Below are 25,642 nucleotides of genomic sequence, written 5' to 3'. Positions count from 1 at the left end.
CACAAAATCTACTCCTGTATACAAACATCTGTTTATTTGGAAGAATTTGGTGCAGGCTGTTGAGAATGTAATGACTGGAAAAGCAGGAGGAAGAAAAGTTCATTTTTCAGACATCATATCCAACAATGCCTCCTTTGCCAATGCACTCTCCGATGTAGAACCACATCAGCACCTCAGTGGTCACCAGTCCATTCCTTATGGCATCCTTCAAGGAAACAACAAGTTGTCACTCAAGAAAACTCCTTAAATGTTTCTAGAATAACACACTCAGTAACAGTCCCTGCACGAGGCCTGATAATGTAACACAAAGAGGGTTTTGTAAGTAATTGTTGACATTTTATTCAGCTGGTGTTACTGCACTTGTGATGGTGTGTTTACCTATTTTTACTTTAACACGTTCTGTAAAGGTTTGTGTTTGTGAGAGACCCACAATGTTTACGTTGAGACAGTGAAACAGACTTTGTAAAGGATAGTAATAACTATCACATGTGCTTTAATAAAGATGTTAGTCAGTTAGTGTTTTAAGTTTTCCAACTCAAAAGCACAATATCCACTGAGTGACCAATGTATCAAGGGTCAATGTTGGGCCATGAAATTTAAAAAAAAAAAAAAAAAGTCCCACCTCACCATCACAGATTTGCATGAAAAGGGCAAAGTTAATGGGGATTTCAGGTCCCTACAGTGAGATATTACATTTTATTTTAAAAGAATAATAGATGAAGGTAGGGTTTTTAAAAACCTAATATATTGTTTTTCCCAATTACATAAACTACTTAAATTGCCCTCAAATGTTACGGCAATATCTCGTGCCATGGCTATATGAATATGGACTCTCACAAGTGTAGCTAAAGTTAGCATAGAAGGATGCTTAAAGTCCCTAAAATAGGTGCGAGGTGTTTGATGAACTCATCTGGAATGACCCTCAAGCAAAATTCACAACCTACTGGTAAATATTCAAAATAGGTACTTTCTGGTGCCCAATATAAAATCGAATCACTCAGGGCCCTGAACTCCCACAGCAACATGGAAGCACACATCTGTCAAACTATTTGTTCATTACAAATTACAGGCTGGCCATTCCTTCAAGGTCTACTTTCTGTGCAGCCAAGTTAATCTAAAAGGTCAACAGAGGTTAATCGACTCAGTTCAAACTTACTTTCACTGTAGTTTGTCCCAGGCGTCCCGTCTGATAGCTCCTGATCAGACCTTTTACAGCTTCTATGGCTTTGGGGATCTCAGCTGGGCTCGGTGGGACCAGCTCCACTCGGGCGTAGTGCCAGAAGGTCGCTAGCCGGGGTTTGGAGTATGTAAGAGCGGCTGAAAGTCACACACAGACCACGTCAGCCAAGGAGCAGTAAAGCCAGCAAAGCCAAACGCAACACGGTTATTTCGCCTCTCATGAAACACTTTATAAAGTACAAATACAAATTCACAAACTTATAAAGATTTGCTGCAGGGTTTGATGTTTTGACGCCAGAGGTCACAGTGCAACTGCTACAAACTGTAAGCAACGCGACATTGCCCCTGCTACACGATTCATGGTAAGTACCTCACTTTTTGTTCTAGTATAAAAAGAAGCGTGAGAAGACTTACCGCCGACTAATGCGGGAACTTTATTCACAACTTTCTTAACTGCCTGCGCCATGATGAGGACTTCCCAGGAGGTCACCAGAAGAAGAAAGCAATCTTCCGGGTCGTCGATTTTCAAAATAAAATGAGATGTGCACGTTGGCAAGTTAGTTAAATATTTGTGGAAGCTTGTTTCAGCCACTAACAAAAATATATATATTTTGCCATCCATAAGTGAAAAATTTCGGTTAATATCTGAAAAAAAAAACTTGACTTAATAACGCAAAAATATATCTTATTTTCTCAGAAGTTGGAAAAAGAAAGAAAAAACGGCCCCTATAAATCAAAATTTGGGGTAAATTTTGGGGAGCTCAGATTTTGAAGTGACTCAGTAACAACTCTAAGTTTCCAGTCGGTAACCTGAGGATTTGACTTCAATTCAGCTTAGTTTCAGGTTTTCCAGGGTGAGTTTCCTTGTTTGAAGTTAGTTTTTACTTATATTTTTAGTTTAAGCAGCCTGCCATTTTTATTAGTTCCAGGGAGCATGTTTCTTGGGTTTTTTCCCTTTTAATTGTCAGGCTATTGTTTGGAGCACATTATGAGGGGAAATATTTAGGAAAGTCCAAACAGGTATTACAATACAAGCACAAGACTTTGTGAGGGCAGTTGACCTCAGAAACTCTCCTAATTGGCAAGGTCGTCAGGTTGTGCTGCTGATTTTTTTTATTTTTTTAACCAAACTGACAAAGCATAAAATCATGGACAGTTCCTCTATGTTTGGTTTGATTTAGTTTTGTAATTCACCAAATTCTTATTCAATTCTTATTGTCTTAAAAAACTGCTAAAAGCCTTTTACACTTGCATTTGGTTAACTCTTTTTTTATACTCTGGTATTTTCTTTTGAAGCACTTTGTGATGTTTATCTTGAAAGGTGGTATAGAGATAAAAAAATGTGCTTACCTTTTTTAAAATTATTTTTACATCAAATAACTGAAAGGTTTTATCCCACTATGAAAAAGACAAAACTTGTACCTTGTACAGTAGTCCGTGCGTGTGGGTGTAAATTTCTTTTTCTTTTTTTTAGTATTACAGGCATGACTGAATCATTACTCACTATCCTCTGACTCACCCGACAGGCCACATTAAACAAAACAACTGGAGCTGCACCAAAGTACAAACAAGAAAGGAGGCCAGAGCTGCATTTCCCAGGTAAACGCCCAACACCCGGTACTATTTGTTTAATTCACTGTTATAGCTTTAGCCAAATCACTGCATGCGTTCACACGCAAGAACATAAATGATTTGTAGAGCTGGAAGAATTTCTCACATTTGAGATGGCCGTAAAGCTAATTGAAAAGTTCAGTGATGACTTTCTGCAGGTTTCTCATCCCATTTTCTGCAATTCAAAAAGTGGATATACATGCGGTCAATTTGGCAGGAACTTCAACTAGATTTTTAAACAGCAAATCACTAGAGGGTGCTCTCTAATATCTTATAACCCCTGAAAGGCTTTAGGGAGAAAAGCACACCTTGTTAAAGTCTTTTGCACGTATGTTCTTATATTTTGATGTTGTCAAATGGTTCTCAAATAATGGTGGGCCCATCCCCTACAAACTTGTGTTTCCCAGCCAAACACAGTTACAACCCCCAGTGTTTTATTTTGAAAGTAGCTAAAACTACCAATGCAAAACACCAAACTTGTCATCTCAGATTACAGGGAAATATAATCGAAGTAAAACAGGTTTCAGAAAGCAGAAAGAATTTTCCATTTCACGTTAACACTTTAGATTACATTCACTGTAAGTCTGACAGCTCCTCAATATATTTATGAACAAGCAAAGGAAGGTTGCAAACAGGCATGCAATGGCGTGGAAAAACATTGAACTCTGAGGCTATTTTAGAGTAACTTTGGGTATAATGGGAAACTGTGGAAAAAGTGTAATTTACTTTAATGCACAACTCAAACTGCTTCCTGAGTAAGATATTTTTAAAAAATGTTTCCTTGATGACCTTCAAGATTTAGATGAGAGAAATGCCTTCTTAAGTAAAGCTTGGTCTATAGTTGCTGACTGAGAACACCCTCTTTATTCTGATTTAGAACCAGTTCCCTCTCAATGACAGCATAGGATGCCTCTGGTTGATAAAAAATAAATAATTTAAAATAAAGGGAGGGAAATAAGGGATCATTTGTGTTTTTATTTATTTATACACTCCAACCTTCACACAGCTTGGCTCTTTCTCCCTGTTTCCACTCATTACGCTTACTTCCTGGCATCTTAGTAAAGGCAGAAGCTTTAATTTTCTAACGTAACTCTTTGCAAGAAATCAAATGTATGAACTTTCCTCATTGAGAATATCAGCATTAGTAAAAGACCAAAAAACTAAACGAATAAAGTGAATAAATAAATAATGTAAGGAGGGGACATGTGCTCCGGATATGACTAAGAGCATAGAAGAGTGAGGTGTTCTACACAGTGATCCAGAAGGATACTTGCTGTGAGTCATAGAAATAGATGGTGACAGACAGAAAGACAAAGGCAGATGTGTACAGAAGCTGCAGTGACGACGTAAATCTTGCCTTTCATGGTATAAAATGGCCCATACATGTAGTTGAGATTAAAACGAATGACATCACTTCCTTTGTTTTGGCTGTTGGCACGAATGCGCATTTGGAGATAGATCAGCAGTGCGGGCAGTAATCAGTCGTAGCCCTGCAGGCTACGAAGACAGATAGGGACCTCATCCAGTTCTGTGTGCTGGTCTGCAGGGAAGTGTGCTGCTGATTGCCAGCACTGAGGTGATGAAGTCATTTGTTTTAATCCCATATGCAGCTACATTTTTTTTAGTCCTTAAAATTAGCATCTTTATCCTAATCATTCTTTTTCTCCCCTTCTTTGCTACCTGTTAGCATTTCCTCTCGCCGTCTGGTCCTCTTTAGAGTTTCCGCTGTTGATAATCCATCAGAAACAGTGCAGTTCACAACTTGCAGAAAATTTGATGTCAGATGAATTCTAATTAGATTTTGCTTTCCTCCCAATTTGCAGATTTTATCTGTGACAATCTGTGCTCAAGCTCCAAAAGAAGATTATTGTGTGTGTATATTTACAAAATGGATAAAGCAATAAAAACTGAAAATGAGGAAAAGCGAAAAAAGTCAGATGAAGGTGATAGTTGGAACAATCGTATCAGGTGTTAGACGAACTGTGCTTGGCACATCTGTTATAATATAATTCCCAGAGTTGGTCCATCAGTGAAAGAATATGAATGAATCAGTTTGAGTCTGGTTTCCACCACAAGCCTGAGAGCTGCTATACCCACCGTTTTTATGATGAAATGGCTCTAATTGATTTGCATTTTTATTTATTTATTTTTTTGTTCTCTCTCACAGTGTTGTTTCAGCCAATGCACGTAGCTGTTTTCAAGAAAAATCCCCTGATAAGCCCTCTGTGCACTAATCAGAACACACAAAACTAGCAAGATCAAAAGTCAAATATCTAACGATGATATGGGGAATTTTAGACTTAAATATATCCGGTGATCAGAAACTTAAAGTATATTTGTGATCTACATGTTTACCACCAAGTTTGCTTTATGAACCTGGTGGCATATAATCTGTTGGTGCTCCTAATGATCACAAAATTCAACGAGATCCTGAACACAATTTATTCCCCTTTATGCAGCTAATCGTCTTTTACCTGAGAGCCACCAGCTGAAACAGATAGGTGATAAAACACATCAGCAAACAGCAGATCGCCCATGCTAATGTCAGCAAATGAACTGTGTTCTGTAACAACACTGTGACATTGTGAACTCTTGCTGGAGTCTAGTAGCGTAAAGGGACCAATTATAGCACAACTCCCTGCACCTCGCTCGGCTTGGATAGTGGAGCGCATTAACAGCAGTACTGTGATCATTATACCAAACCACAGAGGTATTGAGAGTTATGAACCTCTCCACATAGGTCTTGATTCACAGATTGATCTTTTTTTTTTCTCAGTCTCTGGGAAGCTCAGCTGTGCACAAGGACCTCACAGTTAAGTCATTCCTCTTTCATGCTGAAGAGTTCCAGGTGATGTGATGGTTTGGTGAAGACAGTTGTAATTATATATTTAATCCCACCCACACCCCATCAGAGGGACAGAGATTCTGGTAAGACAGTAAGGAGACAGATGAGACTGCAAATGAGTCTGAAAAATAGGCTGATGGATCAGTGGGGGACGGCGGTTTGTTATGTGGAGGAGACTTGCTTAAAGGTGGCAAATAAGCTTCACAGTTCTTAACTTGCAAGCTCGCTTTAATAATGAAACACATTGTTTGGGAGATGTATTCATATCCTTGCAGCAAAGCATTCGTGCAGTGTAACAAGTAAACAGATGGTAGCTTTATGTGTTTTGGCTCTCTTGCATCAAGAATTGTGCTTTTAAATAAAGACGGGAGGGAGACAAGAAAATAAGAAATGCATCAACAGACTATTTGGATCTTCTGAGAGTTTTGATCAAGAAAATACAGCTTTGTAAATATAAACTATACCTCTGTGCGGCAGTCATGAGCCGCCCCTCATTTCTTTATATGTTGCTTCCAAGGAACCAGACTTTGTTGTCATTTTAAAAAGTGGTCTAGAGCAATAGTTCTCCAAGCTTTCTGGGGGTCTTTCTTTTTATTTGGACACTGGCTGCTTTTTCTATCAATCACTCAAGCATAAAAACTGCCTAACTCAAGAGGTGGAGCAATGTTGTGTCTACACATAACACACAACTTAATAAAGAACCAATTTAAATTTTTGTATTTAGGCACTTTGTTGCGAGCAGTCTGTTGCGAAAAAAAAGAGAGTTCCCATTTCTATTGTTGAAATTGACAAAAAATGAAAATAACACAATTTGAGAGGCATCTCAAATTAAAATCGTATGTTTGTGTCAACAAGATTCTTCCTGAAAGATATACGAGCTGATAACTTGTATATTTTGGTATAGTGTGCAGTGTGTCCTCAAACAGTTATGAACAAGAAATGTGCCATCAGATGTTGATCCTCCATGCAACACCATGTAGATAGCTTAATATTTCATCATGACAATGATCTCAAACACACAGTGGAACACTGCTGGTCACTGATTGTGTGCACATAATAAATTACATAGCACATGCACACTCTTCTGTCACCATATTTGAAGAGTTTGGAAACACTTTCTCTTTCTAGTCTTGGGCCAACATTGTAAATCAAATGCACCCTATGATGAAATTATTTTATATTAATCTGTCAGCATTACAATAAAATGCGAAAAACATGAATGTCCTCGCATGAGAAAATAATAAAATAAAATAAATCACTGATGATGAGACCCGAGAGACCAAACTTCCAGTCTTTCTTATCCAGATCTGAAGGTGAGGCAACATGCATGTGTCACAACTTTTAAGATTCGGCTACTTGCAAACATTATACATTATTCTAAAATTTAAATTAAAGAGAGATTGTTTTAAAACAGAGGGGAAGAACCGAGATGCATTACAGAACACAGATGTAGGGACAGGACTTCCTGGTAGTGATCTACAAGTAGCAGCAGAGCTGGAAGCATTGCAGGCAAGCTCAAAGAGATGAGCTTGAAGAGAAGATCAGCAAGATTAAATTAAGGTAGATCTATTTTTTTATTTGTAATTGTTTCAATGTGACACATGTAGTGCTTGGGTTTGTGCTGCCTTCTCTGCTACTAATACTAGGTCATAGAAACTGTGGGCCCCGAAATATGCAGTTGCTTGTAGATGCTTTCACCCTCTTTAAAAAAAAAAAAGACTTATTCTTTGGTAATAACTGCTTCAGATCACAAAATAAGTGCGTTTTGTGCAAACACGGCATTTGGGAATTGATACCGTGACTCTGGTTCAGTCACTCCCTCTGTGGTCCCATGCCAGTAAGCTATGAATTATGAGTATCTGTTTCTCTTTTATGGCTCTCCATATATGCTTAAGCATGATGTCGTGGCGTCTGTCTGCTTGCTTATTTATGTTGTCAACTGTGCAGTATGTGCGCTGCTATTAATGGTGATTTTTTTTTTCTTTTTACTTTTGACTACTGCAATAATGTGTTTTCATGCTGCTGATTGATGCTGGTGAAATATAATTTCTCACGTTGGGTATTTTGCCTGTGATAGTTTCGCAGTACATATTTCTCTTTGTGGTGGCGACCAGGCCTGCTGTCGAGGGTAAAGCATGACGGGCTCAGTTTTTAGCAATGCTGGCTCATAGCAAGAGGGTGCTGGATTCAAACTCAGGCAGGGCGTCTTGATTGACTATGGGGATGTTCCTAATAGTAAACTCCCTGAAGTCAATAACAATGACTCCATCAGATAATCCACTTTCAGCTTGTAGGTATTTTCACCGTCATTAGAAATGAGGACAATGATTGAACTTAGCTGTGGAGCTCAAGGTGCAAATGAGGAAACTGTCATAGGTAAACAGTATGCGGAGCTTTGAGCTCAACACACAGCGCTGTGGGATAGCTGTGTTTGGATGAGAGTGCAGGAGGTGTGCTTTCGAACTCTGTGTTGCGGTTGACTCGTCACCAAGTCCATGTTCTGTGAACATAATGGTTCAACTTTCTGACCACTTTGTAAACAATGACTATATTTGTTAAAATCCCAAGTTTTAAACTCCTCCTCACTTAACTACACCGGCATACATCTTATCATGTTCCCTGTCAATCTGTTGGACACACCAAGGAGTCTAAATAACACCACCCTTTTGGCCTGGTAGGCCTTTAACCTCCTTACAACCAGACTGAGAACAAAACACTCTGCTTAACCTTATAACTGATTAAGAGATTTCCTCACTTTAATGTATGGCTGTGTTACACAAAATCTCTGTATTGTTAATTTTAAAGAAATGGAAATGCTAAGATGGTGGATGTATTAGTGAGGTAAGCTGATTTTATCCTAATGTACTGAAACTTTCAGTAGCATGACGGCACTGTGGTTTGCTTTGTTCCTTAATTGTAATTTCTTTCTTCTTATTTGAATGCGTAGAAAAAAATCATCCATCCAACCATCTATTAATTCACCCATCCAACCTCCAACTGTTAAATCTACCAATTCATCGTCACAATAAAGCTTTTGGTAAAAAATCTACAAATATACGAAGAGTAACATCCTCCAAGGTTTCTCTAAGAATATCTAAGTGGGTTGTAGATATTAAGGTTAGATACAGGGTGAGGTTTGCATCATGACTGTATGCAGTGTAAATCTTCATGTGGGTCGGAATAATTGTGTCACGGGTGACTTTTTGGCTTTAAAAAAGGTTTTTCTATTTTGTGAACTTAGTCTCATCCTTCAGTCTCAGGAAAGATGGTAGCGTGAACCGCTGTGACTCAGCTTGAGCAGTTTGGAGACAAAGTTAAAGACACAAGACTGAGATGGTTTGGGCATGTACAAAAGAGGGCGAGTGGATATACTGGCGAAAGGATTTTGAAGATGGGGATGCCAGGTAGGAGGAAAAGAGGAAGACCACAGAGGAGGTTCAGAGATGTAGTGAAAGACATGCTGAAGGCGACCTCTAAAGAGAACAGCTGATAAAAGAAGCTTTAAGTATTGTAATATAATACTAATAATACCAATAATATAATATTGTTATCAAAACACAATAAAACAAAAGTTTCTCCAATCTGCAGAACTCCAACAAGATTGACGGTAATTTGAATGAGTCTGTGTTCCAGCAACTCAAAGAGACGTTTTCTTTTGATTCATCTTTTGACCACTTTGCTCAAAACGTAGATCAATGGAGTGAAAGCTTCTGTGTAGAGAGTACAAATGGTTACAGTAGTTACCAGCTTTCCTACTTCTATCCTGATGGCTTTCCTGGTTGAAATTCTACTTTTTGCATGTTTCCTTTTTCCTTTTTATTATATCATTATATAATAAATAAGTACATTTACTAAATTAAAAATGAAATAAGCATAAGTACATAAAATGGCTGGCTAATGTTGTACAGATCCTCTGTTGTGTTGCCAAAGCAGCTCTGACCGATGAGCATAGGGACTTGACTTTTGGGAGTGTCTTGCTGGATCAGGATTTTCCAGGAGCATCAGCACCAGATGATGAAAGTTGGGGAATTTGGAATTAATGTAGCCGATCTGTTCTTGCACTGCAGTGGAGAGAGCCATTGCCATAGGAGTCTGCAAGATTGCGTCTTTCTATGTCAGAGTAGCATTTAGATGATGCCAGGATCCTAGATCTCCCTGCAAGACGCTGCATTGTAATGAAATACTCAGTGTTCTTCATGACACCAGTCAGTGGTTTTAATCATATGGCTGATCCGTAATTCTACCACCAAGTAATTGTATGTTCAGTTTCCAGCTTCACACAAGACTTTCACATCTATACTGTGGAAGTTGGACAGAGTGGTATGTTAAAGTTGATTTTGTCTCACAGCCTGTATCATAACCAGCTTCAGATGTGTGCTGAGACGGAACAATTTCAACATTCACACTGACAACCTTTATCTGTTGGAGTAAACATCTTTTCTTCCCCTGTCAGTATAAACCATTTTCGTTCCACGCCGCCACCGCAGTAATGTCAGTGGAGCTTAAATCTGCTTGTATAGCAGTTACGTGCACACACTGTTTTGACGATAGAAGCTAAACATGAACTTTAATTCAAAGATGCAGACTCTAACAAGTAAACATCCACAGGTCAAAGCAGATTTCAGCTAACAGAGCGAGAAAGCGAAACTTCACATACACAAACACAGGTCAGAGATTCTGTCTCTGTAAAGTCTACATTTCACACTGGAGCCAGTTAAGGAACCTTAAATTTCCTCAGCCAACATTTTATTTTCCTCATTTCTCTTCTTGTCTGACTCACAAGATAAAGTATTTAAAAATGTGCAAAACACACAGAACTGCTTTTTTCTTAAATCTGATTAATTTCAAAGGATCTATTTTAAGTTTCTCCATTCTCACACAATAAACTGAAGGCCTCCGTCTTGTGACAGATGATTTAGTTAACGATTTCGATCTAAATGGAAAGACTGCTTCAGGATAGCCCGTGTCTCCCAAACTTTCTCCGGATTCCAATTTGTTAAATCTACAAACAGCATGTTATATGTTTCCTTTCTATTTGTGGCCTCACATGTGAAATAGCTTTTGAAAGGCAGGATTAAAGTGTCCAGCCTGATGGTGTATGAGCCGATTTTAATTACTGAAATGTGAGCCCTCGTTCTGGGTTTGGGGTTTGGGGCTGTCACAAACAAGCGTGACACACACTTTCAGATGATTCATTTTCATATTGAACGCAGACGGTACAGAACATAAACGCACATTTACACACGCACACAGCTGTTGCTGTGGTTTCTCCCAGATAGGGAAGATGATCCATTGTCACGCAATCTTCAGTATAACGTTACAGCTGTGTTTTCTTTAACATAGAAGAAATACAGGAGGGCACACTGATGGTGCATTAGTTTTGTGACGCTGCAAAGTCAGAGCAAAAATTAGGCCTGATGTGTACATGACTAGTGTGAATGTTCTTCTTTTAGCGGTTTGAGCCTATGGGAGTGTGTACACCTGTGTAAAATTAAACATTATGTAAGAGTTTGTGTGGATAAGGTTGTGTATAAAAGTGCCTGTGTTAATGTGGGCTCTTGTGTGCAGATACAACAGGCCAGATGTCAAACAGAAACAGGTACCTGACTCATGGCTGCAGAATCCAGACAGTGGAAAAGAATGACGATGAGAAGCTAAAAATCCCTCATATCACCTCCTCTGTGTAACTTCGTACTTAAGGTACAACACCAGAAACGTCAGCACTTCAAAATATCCTTTTAGGCCCCAGCATAATGGTAAAATATCTTGTTCTAAGAAAAACAACAAAGTACAGGATTTAAGGGAAGGGAAGCAATCTCTAGCCGAGTTTTGCTCACCATCGCTGCACACACGGTGATTGATTTATAAATAATAAATCAAACAACCAGTGCTTTGGGGTTTTTTTCAAAGCTACTTCGCTGTTCTGCTTTATTTCATGTTATTTCTCTAACTATTTGTTTAGAGAAAGAAAATACATGTTTACAGCAAGAAATTAAAGAACGTAGACATGATAGCAAAATATATGATATATTATATATTTCTTGTTTTTGCAAGTGCACGAACAAACTTTGGAAAACGCAGTCTGACAGTGAACTCGGGATTCACATTACTGTCATCAGTAATCTGGAGAAACTGTTGGAGAAGCGGCACTTTGTCACTGAGAGGCAGCAGCAGTCAAACAGTAGCACCTTTCTGGTGTTTACCACTTTTCAGAGTGCCAAGTTCACAGTAAAGCAATTGTTACACCAGAAAAAACTAATTTTAAGATAAGTTGCTGTAAATTCTGCATTAACTCACTCACCTGGATGCCAGTAATCTACAATAAGAGTAACTTTACTTTGAAAACCTCTTTTGGAGAAAAAAATTCTGCTGTAATTGAATTTACTTGTAAGTGCAATGACATAAATTTAGTGACATAAGATAAATTGTTGTAACTGGAATTCCCAGTATTTTCATGTAATTTGTATTTACAGTAAAGTTGCTGTATTTTTGATTTACAGTAGTTTGGTAAAGTTGAGCAACTTTTTGTAGAATCGCACGGGACTATTATGCTTGACATTTTTGTTTGTTTGTAGCGATGAGATGATGTAACATCCACTGATGCAAGCCGCCACTTTGATGTTGTTTTAACCAGTCATGCACTTCTCCCTTTTAGTAGCCTGATGCATTATGCTGCTGTCACTGCAGATAGGTTGAAAATACGACTGCATGATTGTGTTGGTTTTTTTACCACCATTTTATTGATACAGAACATACAGAGAAATAATGATATACAGAGACTCAGAGGTTCACAGATTATACAGAGGGAAATGTTGCAACAATATAAAAATTTGACTTTCTCAAAAAAAACCCTAAAAGAAAAAACCTCTTTGCCTCCCATTTTGACCTCTTCTACAGCAGCGTTGAAGTGGAGGTTTCGTCTGAGTGACGACCTTCTTCAGGAGAATGCTGCAGCAGGTACTCGTGTCCAAACTGCTGGTATTAATGGTACACAGTGATAAGGCAGGTATATTGGGTCCCTTAATCTGAAAGTAATCCTTCATTTCTGGTTTCACAACTGGTCAGCAAGTAATTGTCAAACGTTTGCATGAAGGATTTACTTTGAAGGCGAATGTTCTCTGTTTCCTTTTCACAAGTAGTTGGCGAGCGCAGGCAAGCTGGCGTCTTCCATACAAACTATAGGTAACCATGGCAATCTGCTAGCAACCAGAGCCATCATGAGGAGGTTTTTCGGTGCAACACTGTATACCTCTTTGTGACCAGTTTCACCTAGCACTACCAGCAACCTCCTGTAATCACTTATAAACTAGTTAGGAAATTTCCCTGAAACCAGCAAAATGTGCTTATATCAAAAGTAACAACAGTATTACTTATTCTGCCAGACGCTCTGCCACAGCCTGACCTGGGTTTAATCTTTATTATCGCATTAGCTGTATTTAACAGGTTTAATAAAAATAAGTAGAAAGTACTCTTTTACTTTTTTTGTGAGAAGGTTGTAATTTTTAAGGACTTCTTTGCTAATGTAGCCAACTTGCAACTGTCTGTTTCACAGATTTATGAGCGAAAAGGAGCTAATTGAAGGCAAGTCAAATAGTTGTTGAAATACACGGCTTGGCTTAAATCGCATCCAAAGGAATTTTCCTGGGACCTTAAGAAGTGTTGAATACAGCTGGAAAAACTCTGCTCCTGTGATGTTTTAGTAATACCAAACCAACAGAAGCAGATTTCCTCCATCACGAGCTTTACACTGCGAGAGTTAAATTAAGAGAGGATGTGTGGGTCTGTGCTTCCTCTGCTCTCATTAACAGATGATTGCACTCTGGCTTTTTCTTGGAGATTGGCCTTGATGAGCATTTGTGGGAAAAGTCTAATGGACCTTTAGAGGAGGAAAGAAAAAAAATCCCACAACTACTGTTGGAGGCAAGCCAGCTATAATGCTACATATGTAGTACAGTATATAGGAGACGCTAATTGAACATGTAGATTGCTGCCGTGTGCTGTTGTAATTAGACAGATGGTTCAGACTGCAGCTCGATGATTCGATGTTTCTAGAGGGCCTAACTCCGGTTCCTGCTGAACTGAGCCAGTGCTTGTTAATATCTAACTGTTATCAGCTCAGTAGGCACAGGAGATTGAGCCCAGGCACCCGCACCACCCTGCTTTCACCACAAGGGGAAGCAAACAACAGGTATACAGGTAAGGTAACATAAAAACAGACAGATAAAAAAAAAAAAAAAGAGGCTTTAAAAAGTCGATTTAAAGCAAAACCTCCTGAAGATTACAGAAGAGTATTTCCTCGTGTGTATGTCTTATGTTATATCTTGTCACGTATTATTTGAAACTTGTGCCCCTACATCACTAAAAAGGACATTTAAAGGGCTCAGTAGAAGCCACATTTAGTTCTACAAACAGTATTAAAATTCATTGAACGCTTAGGATTTTAATAAGAAACAAATTTCCATGTAAGCTTTAGATAGCAAGGAAAAGACATAGAGTTAGGGACTATTTTTTATTGCTCAGTGAAATGTTTTTTGATTTTTGGTTCACAATCTCAGTCCTGAGTAAATTGAACTACTGAACTACAGACCGTGCCAAAAGTGATGTCACAACTGCTGCCGTGCACCACATTTTTAGCTCTGCTCCTCTTGATTTCTGTACACTGAGGGCTGTGGGAGCAATGCAATTTCAAATTCCTGTGTCTGATCTGTACATATCGTTAGCTTCATAGCATAAGTGCCTAAGTCATTGACTTAGTCAAATGACTTAGGCAATTATGCTATGAAGCTAACGATATGGTACATTTAACTGAATTTGACTTGACTTTGATTTGGTTAGTCTTTACCACCATTTCAGTTATATATATTAATACAGCCTAAGATCAGAAAGTGCCAAATTATCCGGGGGGGGGGGGGCAGTGGTGTGTCTGCAAGAGGGCATAGGGTGCCATGACTGCCCCCCACCAATGCCACAGAAGTAGAGTACTAATCTTACAAAGCCCAACATCATTGGATGAAAGGATGAATAGGACCAGTACAAGTGTACTGAGTACATTTAGTCTAGTACAGGTTTAACATGCGTGCACTTAATTGAAGTATTTCAATGTTATTCTGTTTTTGTTTTTTTCCACTATATTTGGTACCCTTTATTTTAAAGCTTTATTATTTTGCAGATAAATTGCATTCTCATAGATTATGTTACCAAGGTATATAAGTATTTAAAAGCTTATTATTTAAGTATTTAACAGCTTGAACATTAAAGATACATATAAACTTAAACGGGTGAATAATACATTATGGCTTTTCCCATTATAAATTCAATTTTCACTACCAATTTTATTTGGACTTGTCCGAGACCAGCACTGATGTTAAGCTTCTAAATCTATTGTTGAAAAGTACACTGTACATTAAAAGACATTAACATATTAAAATACATAAAAACGGAGTCGGATTGAAGACATATTTTATTATTCTTAACGACATTAACAACATTTTTCGAATTCCCGTAGCTCTTATTTTAAACCGTGTGGCGATTGGGTGAGCAAGAACGATAGAGATAGCTGCTGTAAACACAGGATAACCCCTATGAGAGTGCCGTGATGCTTCTACAGTGTTCGGCGCTGAGAAACATTTAAAAACCATCTCAAATCTCCAGATTTAAACAAAGAACAGTGTTAGTAGCACTGTGTAATCAACATACAAGTTCACAGAAGTGTTTACTTGAAACATGAATACACACATGCACGGACACACAGAGATACACACAAAATCAGTACCTTGCTTTCATGACCACCCAGACAGTAAATGAGCCCAGGGTTCACAATTACGCCGCTGCTTGTTTTCCCGATGGGACATTTCCTGTACTTCCTTCCTGTATGAGTAAGACTTACCCGTCCCTCCCTCCTGCCTACGTCTAACCCATCTTTCTTTTTTCATAAGCCTTATCTTTGTCCTCTCAGAGAGCGCACAAAAGACTGCTGCATAACATGCATAACAGATGGTATAATGTAGACAGCACGAGAAGAAGGGAAGTGCACTGCAGAAACCCTTTGAGTCGCTCCATCTGACAAACTGTAAAAGAGAAGCTTGTTATTTTCATGTTAATGGTTTGGTAGGAAATCACTGTGCTCTCTGCTGGTCAGTTACACAACCAATACAGGATGTGCCTCATGCACCCTCAAGCACTCTCAGCAGTGAGAGCAGGACGTTAAACGCCCAAAATCAATTATTTATTGAATTATACATCATATAATGCTAGCAGAACATAATCTTTAAAAAAAAAAAAAACAACCAATCAAACAAACCCTTGATTACTTGTTGATATCTTACATCTGTTACGGCAGAGGGAACAAAGAGCCGGAAAGGTTTGAGAGGAGCGGAACTTAGCCACTGTGAACACAGGACTTCACTGAACTGTTCACGGAGCGAGCTAAGTCCTTCACCTCCACCAAACTAATGCATTTTGTAATGCAGGGCCCGAGCAAGAATACACATGGATCACTTTTTAAGGGAAACGTTTAACATTTCTGGAGCTCTGAATATGACTTTAAGATCTAGATAGTGAATGCTAAGCTCTCGCAAGCAGCTGTTTAGCTTAGCAGCTAGCCTTGCTTTGTCCAAAGACAAATTCTCATAACTTTGTAACTGACACATACAAATGAACACATGAAAAACAGCAAAGTATAAAAAACTTATTGTTCAATAATTAATTAAATTAGTTAGGGGCCAAATGTTAGCCTGGGCCATATATACCATTGACCACAAAACGTTTTTTTCTCTTGCACTTTAATAAGCTTTATAGGCGCTCTTATGTTGGTTTTTACCTCTAAAATGAACCAGACTAACCATGCTTTCACCTTAGCTAACTGTGCTAACCCTAACCACAACCTACACTTTGGGAGAATAGGTAGCAAACTGTTCTTTTCGATGACAAACTGAAAAAAAGGCCGAATCACAAATATCCACTGAGATTATCTCAAATTTAGCACTAAATTTGGTTTAGAACATTTTTTGTATGGATTACTTTACACAGTTTAACAGCATCTTAGCAAATGGGACCTTTAAAACATAAGATTGATTCATTTTTTTCAAACCGAGAGGATGCGTCAAAGTATTTAGAGCAGCGGGCTGTGCTAACGTTGATGTTGCCAAGCAGCCGTCAGGCGTTGGAGACGTGGGTTTCAGCTGTAGCTGGTTGGAAATCCCTGGCAATGTGATTTACATTACATCACAACCAAATCACTCTGCCAGGAATCCCTCCAGCAAAACCAACCATTCAGTATCCTGTTTGTGAAGACAGAAGCTGAGGAGGGAGACGGTACAATTAAAAAAAAAAAGAAAAAAAAAAGATGTAAGTCATGGTGGAGAAGAGAAGGTTGCAGGTGAGGCCAGAGAGAAAAAGGAAAAAAGGGCACAGACTGCAGGTGTCTATCTGAGTACACATCAGCACGGCAGAGTAGATTTACCCCTTCATCACTATGTCATTATGGGACACACTTTTAAATGGTAACACATGCACACCCACATGTTATGCTTGTGTTGCGTGGTGTGTGGGGGGGTCAATAGAGTTTTCTTTCACTGACGCACCTGGACAAACAGATCTGCATTTTAAATCTATAGGCTCCGGGTTATTGTAGGAACTCGCACAGGTGGGTCACGGAGTGTGTGCGAGTGTGTTTGGAGCTGAGCAGGACTGTGCTGATTATATTGCTACGCTCTCACATACAGCAATCACCCAAGCCTACAGAATAGCCACAGTATGCTTCTGGCATACATTGCATGTTACAAATGATAAACACTGGATTTCTGTTAGGTTTGGAGTATGCAGGATGAGAACAGCAAGCCCTCGAGAGTGAAGAAAAGGACTTGGCTTTGATTAGGGCTAGCTACACGACTATGAAAAGACTGGAAACAAACAGCAGGAACACAACACACTATGAAAGTGACAGGCATACAGCTCGTATACAGGCATACGAACACAGAGTAATCATTTTTCCATAAAACATAGTCAATTCCAAAATAAAACAGTATCTGCTCATTTGCCACACCAGACGAGATGTTTCACCCATGAAAGTATTTTATTTTGAAACGTGTCATTTCCATTTCTATGACAATGGCCCGTTTTAGTTATTGTAGCCTTTGTGAATCGTTAAAGCTTGTCTCTCTGTGATTGAAACATCCCAGATAAGGTGTCTGTCAACATGCTGACGTTTTAAACCATCATTATTCTCCTTTAATGGCATTATTACTTTACCATAAATACTTTTTACATGAGCACTCAGTAGTCATTCTACATTGCTATATACTTTGTATCTTTATTATCTCATTACTCAGTATTTTGGCGACAGACCACACCCATAAGAAAAATCCATAATATGTGTTGTGCAACTTTGCCTTTAGGTTCTCTCTTACAATGCGATCGTTTGCTTTTGACTGACAAGATTGTCTCTATTGTCAAGATTGATCTGTCTCTACAAATGTCCTGCAACATATGCAATTAGGCAACTTTTCTCTGAAACATGAAAAACTTTCCTGGTGGCCTGTATTCTTGATTAAGTATTAAAATTAAAATAAGAGCCTTTTCTCCAGGTACCGGAGAACATGAGAAGGCAGAAAATGTGACCTGACTACTGGGAAAACTGCTTCCTGATTTTGCATCCAAGAAACAGGAGTAAATGGGGCGCATGTGGCTGGCTTTTCCAAATATTTATCTCAACACAGTGTTTGATAGAAGAGGAAATATGAATAACCAACCCAGAGTAAACAACAGCCTTCCTGTCTGTTCGACACTGATATTCTCAGTTAAATGTTTCTGCGCCTGCTAGCCATAACTTCTGGAACTGTTAATACAAACGTGTTAAAAAAACGAGTTTTCTTTTAAAATGTGTAGAGCCCGGATGTGTGTGAACGCAGCTATAACACACCAGAATGAGCACATTGACCTACAAGTTCGAAAAATCTTTTAAGTGCTAAAGCTGATGCAATCAATATTTCTATATTTTCAGTGGATTAAAATACAATAGTTGCTCAATGTGGCAATGTTTTACAACAATTTGTATCAACTAATTGTGTGCAATTGCCATCAATTTTCAGCCAAAAGTTAAATGAATACATGAAAAATACCAAAAAAGGGGTCTAAAAACTCCTGTATAGCAATTTAATCACTAGCAGTTACTATTTTCCATGCAACACACAGGCTCCATGGTGTCAAAGTCAAAACCCCTGTTTCAGTTCTAGGAGGAGACACAAACTCGACCTCGGGGGGGTCACAAGCCTGGATAAATGAGAGCGTTGTATCAGGAAGGCATCTGTGCCAAATCAAAACATGTGGATGCATCTGTTGTGGTGACCCCTTGGGAAATAAGAGGACAGCATTTAGCTGCCTCAGCAGTTAATGGCGACCAAAACAGAGCTAACAGGGGCTGCTTGGCAAATAATTGCTAAGGCTGCATGGACGACCAAAGGTGACCAGAGATCATAAAGCGGGAATCAAGTGACTTCAAGTGACTACACGAAGCTGGTGGACATTGAAGACGTGAACCTGAGATTACAGTGAATAAGGTGACCTGGTAGTAAATACGTTAGAGGGTTTCCTAGGCAACCGGCACATGAAATGTCCACAAGCGACCAGCTTTTCACTGAGGTGATAATACGTCACTGCTGTCCTAAAGCTTTTTTTCTAGTTGTTTAATTGCTTTATGTTTGTGCTAATAGTTGTCTTATTTTGGGTCTCTACTCTGTCTCAAACGTTTGCGTCTCCTGTTGTGTTTGTCTGGATTCACAGCTCGCTGACAGTAACAGCCCAGAGCTAGTCTGTTCCTGGGCTCAGCTTTGACAGTCAGTCGCGGTAACTCGATAGCTTGGTGCTGTCTGCCTTTCTCCATCCACATTTCCATCTCCCTCACACGCTCTCCAGCTGTCAGACACCAGCCTATAGATGTATATATCCAGACAGTGAGGTGCCCTCATGCAGAGCCGCTGAATTAATGATGGCAGGAGTGACAAACCAACACATAGGGGCTGTTAGACGAGACCCTATGTGAGGGTTTTATCAGATTTTGTTTGGGAGCACCAAATTAGCAGAAACTGACACTGCTAAAGTTAGACACAGGATGTGGAGCATTAAAAAAAAGAAGGAAAGATTAAAATTAACCCTGATTTGTACTTCAAAGGGGTTCATCACATGTCTCCAAAGACAAACTCACATGACAACATGGAAACAGAGTCTAACATTTCAACCAGCATAAAACTTGTCCACTCCTTGCCTGTGGCTGCCCCTGGGCTATGGGTGTTTGACAGCTAAATGAGCAACAATTGGCCTGGCCGAGCTCCAGACCGCCTGAGCTACTCAATAACAGTTGGAGGAACGTAGATGACTAATGCCCTCCACTCAGACTTCACACTCCTTTTTTTTTGTTCTTTTCCATTTTCCACACTTCAATCTTTCACAACTGAGCAGCGACTGGCAAATGCTGCTCATTGCAACACGTTTGACTGTTTGTTTCTAAATGAAAATCACAGAAGATGTGACGATAAATGAATGAGGTTAACAGTTACGTGCAGGTCTTCACTGTATGTATATAATACTGAGAGGTGCTCCTGATTTTTGACCAATCAAGAGTGGAAATGGCGTCACGGATTGAAGGAAGACATCTCGTGACAATTAAAATCACTTTTTGAGCCGCTGCACTAAACGTTTTTCTTTCCACTTAGAGTGCTCATAATAGCACAGTGCTTGCAGCCAGGCTCGAAGCTCATCTGCTGTGCTGCCTTTGCAGAACTGAAGCGCTATATCCACGAGTGCCGGCATGTTCTTTAGAATGACAGGAATAAAGTTTGCAGAAAATTGCTTTTTCTCACCCTCCTTTTATCTGGTGGAAAAGTATGCTTGAAAAACAGAGTGCTGCTATGGCTATGCTGACAGCGCATCAATTTCCTGGCTGCCACCTCAATCTGGGGATGCATTAACCAAACACTCAACACATAGCTGGACCTCATATATGGGAGCCCTCGCTGACTGCTCAACAATTTCTGCTCCTCTCACCTTACCTTCGCTCTCTGGAGAGCTACTAGCCAGAGCCGTTCCTCTTGTGATTACCCCGTGACTTTAACAGCCTCAGCTGTGCTGTATTTTGGCTAGACACGTTTTTTCTGGGAGCAGGCCAAGGGCACACATGATTGGTTGGGGTCTGTCTGAGGCTTGTGCATGGTTGATTTATCCCAGTTTGACCTGAAGCGTTCAGTATCCCACACCAAAGAAAAAAATAACAGCACCTGCCGGACACTTAGATCATCAGTTTCTGGCACTTTAGTCATAATGTTCAAAGGTTCAAAGTCATTCACTTGTCAACATCTTAAGGTATCTTAATTCCAGTGCCACAAGTGCCCATGTGGACAAAGTGGGCACTGCGTTTTTTGCAAATCTATAGGAGGGGTTTCCTGAGCCTGCAGTGCAGTTGGCTTTATGCTCGTGATGGCGCGAAGAGAGGCGGGCAGGAAGAGGGATAGAGTGGCAGAACAGAAAGGGAGGCTGAGACAGAAAAGAGGAAAGTCAGACTGAGGAGACATGACGTGTGTGTAGACAGCAAGAACTTTAACAAGACTAAATAGCTTCAGAGATTGAGGGGTTTAACTTCAGATGTCCTTTAGCTGCCTTTTCACAGCAGATTTGTGCTGTTGCACTTGTAATACTCAGAGCCAGGAGCCCACACACAGCACAGAGTGGTTTTTTTTTTTGGTTAAAATAACCTAAAGTAGTGTTGTTTGGAGCGATATTTTATGTATTATATAGAGAGAAGGTCAGATTGAACTCTGGGTTTAAAGGCTCTCTTATATGACATTCAGTGGTTCCACTTTATGTTTGCTTGACATTTTCATATGAATAGCCTAAAGCTATTTTCAATAATCTACCTATTTCTTTTAGCCAATCACTCCACCCTTTATGGGCTACTTTTATCTGTCTTTGTCAAAGCAACAACTTTGTGGCAATTATAGAACTCAGTAGAATAAAATACCTAGACGTTTCCTTTGGTCTTTTATGTTTTGCAGGCGGGGAAAACGTTTTTCTTCCATGTGCTTATTAGTAGTAATTTAGCTCAAAAGATGAGAGAAACCAGGACATAATTATTTTATAATTGAATGCATGTTCAACAGCTCCTCTGGTAGTCATCTGAAGACTTTCACGTTCGAATATAACCTGAATATGTTTTTTCCACATAGAAGTCTGAATTGTCGACACATGTGTAAAAAAAAAAAAAAAAAAAAAGTAAATAAAAAATTGAGAAAACAAAATCTGCAAAATAAGGATAATTACAAGTCATAAGATGGTTTACATTTGCCTGTAAAATAAATCAACACAAAATAATTAGGTTGAGGTTTGGCCACAGCAGCCAAATCACTTCTGCAGAAATGCCGTGCCCACTAAATCTCTTACAGACCAACGTCGCAGAAAATCCGGAGGCTAAGAAGCCTTTAAAGAGTGCTTAACTTTATTTACCTCCCAAGCTGCCAGCAGGGCAGTGCAAGGTTTTGGAGCCCTCTGTGGACTTGAGGCCTCAGAGGGACCTCCAAGTTACCAAATTACTGCTCTGGGCACTTGGAACTAAACAGACCCTTTAACTTGTGAAGACCTGCGATACTGCAGAATAAAGCATGTACAGGAATACTTAGTTTCTTCTGTGACTGCAAGCTTAAAGGTGCAGAGGCAGCAGTATTGATTTGATCTGTGTTTATTTTTGAATGAATGATGAATGCTGAATGCATCCTTAAATAATTAAATTACAATCTATATACATTATCAAATTTCTCTGGCTGTTTAGAAGCTGATAATTTGTAGACTGACAATGACTGAGATTTTTTCCTTTCTCTTTTTCCTTCTTGCCATCTTCTTCTTTATTAATGTTTTTATTCCTTTCTATTAATTTTCACATGAGTGCAATCTGATGAAGGACTTCAAAGTCCGTCAGCGACGTTACTCGATTCTGGTTACTATTAAACTTGAAAAGGACCAAAACGTTTGTTTTACTTTTTTAGATTTTTACATCCATAATTTAGTTTATAGTTTTAACCATTTGAACAAAACAGTACGTTTTAATTAATAAACGATGCCAGATGCTTAATTGCTGTGAGGTGAAGCTATGTTCAGGCCCATCTTCGCGAACTAGAACTTAAACATGTTGTTAGGCGTCATCGGTAGTTGTGTGTTCGCTCTGTTACGACGTGTTAATTGACGAGAAGATTAAAACCTCTCGAAAGCTCTGACCTTAAAACAATGCTGACAGAAATCCACACTGCCAAATACAAAATGAATTCTTCAGAGGGTGATGTCTGCAGTCAACCTGCAAGACCAGTCAAGACCATCCTCGAGCCAAGCAGCAGCATCAATCATAGTTTCCCACACATAAATGAAGGTATAGGGAGTTTATGGGCCTTGGAAAAATGCAATAAAAGAGTCTTTCTGTGAATGCAGCCATCTGTGGAACTTTTAAAAGAACTTCCTGTAAACAAGACTGAGGAGAACAAATCCCCTCACGCTCTTCCAACGCTGCCTCGTATTAGCCTTTCATCTTTGTTTTCCTCCATTTTTTTCCTTGCTATTCTACACTTCCAGTCTCCGATCTCTGACTTCCAACTTTCTTTCTGTCTGCCACTTCATCCAGCCTGTGTCAAAACAGCTCTGTAGTCTCCCTCCCCTTCTTCTAAAGCACCCTGTCGAGCTTCTTTTTCCTCACATGTGTTAAATCCTGGATGATCTTTTAGCTTTATAACAGCATGTTCCCAAATTTGGGGAGTTTATTATAGATAAATACTAAAATCTAAATACTAAAAAAACAGCTTCATTCGAGGGTGTTATCCAGGCTTCCACTGTGCACGTGAAATATCAGACCAATAAATTTCAATCAGCGAGGCCTGGACACTGTCACAGCGCACTCTGCTCTGATGTGTGTTTTATTCGATCTGGTGCTGATGTAAAGCAGTTTTATGGCACTGCTGCAGTTTGAGCGTTTTCCTGTAATTTTCTCTGCTTCTTGCAAATTAAAATATCATCAAATTGTTTTTGTGTGCTGCTGCTGAAGCAGCAGGCATTTTTGGATGTTTAAAAGTATCTGTTTTAATAAGTTTCAGCTGCAATTATGAGGCAGATGCATCATCGCTGGTGTAAAAACAAGGAAAAAGTACATTTCATACTTTTAGAAATAAGCATGTGTGAAATATTATGCAAATTAAAAGCGAAATGACTCCAAAAATAGCTGCAGATGCTTAAAGTACTGACTCATTTTGTATTTTCATGTCAACAGCAGTTTGTCACGGTGACATGCTACTGCTCTAAGCAGCGCTTTGTTCAGTGCTCCCGCTTTTTTGCTTTTTTCTTAATGAGAAGTTAAACTAACTCTGGACAATTTCAACACCTCCCTCTGACACAGACTGAGGCAGGTGTTTTTCTTCGCTTTTTTTTCTTCTCAAGTCAGAGTTTGATATGTTTTGCCGTAGTTTTCTGGACAATATCAGTTAGATTTTACTGCTCGCTGAGGAAACCCAGACAGACTGGTAAAGCCACTCGAGTACGCAGTGAGTTGTGGCCTGTGTGTGTGTGTGTGTGTGTGTGTGTGTGGTGTGTGTGTGTGTGTGCGCGCAACTGCAAAGTGATGTAAGGTGGAAAAGCCCGGCTACTTCCTCCATCTGTGCCAACTTTTAACGTATGGAGAGAAGGAAGGAAGAGAGACTGAGAAGAGCGAGGGAGAAAAAGAAAAGAGTGAAGAGAAGCCACGTGGCCTGAGCTTTATGTTCTCTTTGTTATACGTCCGTCACCACATTCAGAGTGATTCAGATCACCTTTGAAAAAACTTGTTGACTCGTTATCAGTTATACAGTTAAACATGAAACAGTCAAAACAGCGAAAGAAATCCCAACGAAAAGCGATTTGTAGCTTTGGAGCAATGAGTTGAGTTGGTGAGGAGAGCTGAGGCAGGCTGAAGAAATGATGAATTGAGGATCCATTTATATTTGTAAACATATGGAAACTTCACCCCAAAAAAAAGCCTCAATGTAAACAAATATGTTTAGCAGCTTATAAAAGGGAAAACAGCTGAATAGCCGGCCATTTACACACAAGTGTGAGCGAGTGAGTAATATTAACCTTCTAATCTTCAGCCAGCAGAACGGGCCTCGCTTTTACGCTTACTCGGGTTCATTCCTTCACCTTAACTTTAACCACTCGTCTGAATCTGAACAATCTGCAAATTATCCTAATAAAATAAAAAAAAAAAAACTTTTATGAGATTTAAATTGACAGTTTTGTACTGTTCTTGTAACACATTTTATAAGTTTGCCGCCTCACTAATCCTCTACCGCGCCGTCTCTTTTTATCACTTTCCTCACAGACACTCCTGACCTGACCTTTCTGAAGAAATTAGCAACCACAAGACAAAATAACTAAATAATTCTTTAAACATGCACTTGTTTAAAGGGATTCCCAGGAAATAAAGAAACAAATAAATAAGCCAATCAATAAATACATTTTCCAATTTTAAAACCTTGGTTGTAAAACTTTTATAACTGAGCATCTGTCACATATGGCAGTCTTGCAAGTGCTGCAATTCCTCTGTGGATGTTGTTTTTTTTGTTTTGTTTTTTTAAAGTAATGCATGTTCATCATGAAGGGCCCCCCTGCTCCCTCACCTCTTCCATTTTCACCTTTGTATGCGCTGCCACATACAAACTTCACTCAGCTCCAAAACTTTAGAGAAGCAAGCAAGATTTGTTCTCATACTCACACACGTCTTTGAGAGGAGACAGATAAAAGTGAGCCCCTGAAGCCTCGACATGCTCAGAGCGAAGAGATCCAAAAGTCAGAGAGCTCAGAGAGCGCGGCACAAAGTCAACACAGGTCACAGCAGCGCGCATACTTGTTGCTCACAAAAGCCTCCGAGCTCAAGTCCGAGCTCAAACTGTGCTCCAAGCGGTTGCTTTGCTCCACCTCCTTAAAACTCCTCTTTAAGTTGAAGGGTGTGGA

General features: G+C 39.4%; 1 protein-coding gene across 3 annotated transcripts; it reads right to left on the bottom strand.

Moving 5' to 3' along the window:
* Positions 1 to 12: 12 nt before the first annotated feature.
* On the bottom strand, positions 13 to 25,642 carry LOC113009981 (ATP synthase F(0) complex subunit g, mitochondrial-like). Of its 3 annotated transcripts, XM_080292224.1 has the most exons (5): positions 25,404 to 25,642; positions 11,239 to 11,406; positions 1,594 to 1,686; positions 1,157 to 1,317; positions 13 to 205 (listed from the first exon to the last, which is right to left on the bottom strand). In XM_080292224.1, exons 3-5 carry the CDS (start codon positions 1,643 to 1,645, stop codon positions 107 to 109), a joined length of 312 nt encoding a protein of 103 aa, XP_080148350.1. In that variant the 5' UTR covers positions 1,646 to 1,686; positions 11,239 to 11,406; positions 25,404 to 25,642; the 3' UTR covers positions 13 to 106. The 3 variants fall into 3 exon arrangements, with proteins under 3 accessions (XP_080148350.1, XP_080148349.1, XP_026004502.1); XM_080292223.1 differs by lacking the exons at positions 11,239 to 11,406; positions 25,404 to 25,642 and adding an exon at positions 2,602 to 2,620; XM_026148717.2 differs by lacking the exons at positions 11,239 to 11,406; positions 25,404 to 25,642 and having other exon boundaries at positions 1,594 to 1,705.

This window comes from Astatotilapia calliptera, chromosome 18, assembly GCF_964374335.1.
Source record: "Astatotilapia calliptera chromosome 18, fAstCal68.1, whole genome shotgun sequence".
NCBI lineage: Eukaryota > Metazoa > Chordata > Actinopteri > Cichliformes > Cichlidae > Astatotilapia > Astatotilapia calliptera.
Note: the sequence above shows the minus strand (reverse complement) of the source record. Positions and strands in the feature narration are given on the sequence as shown.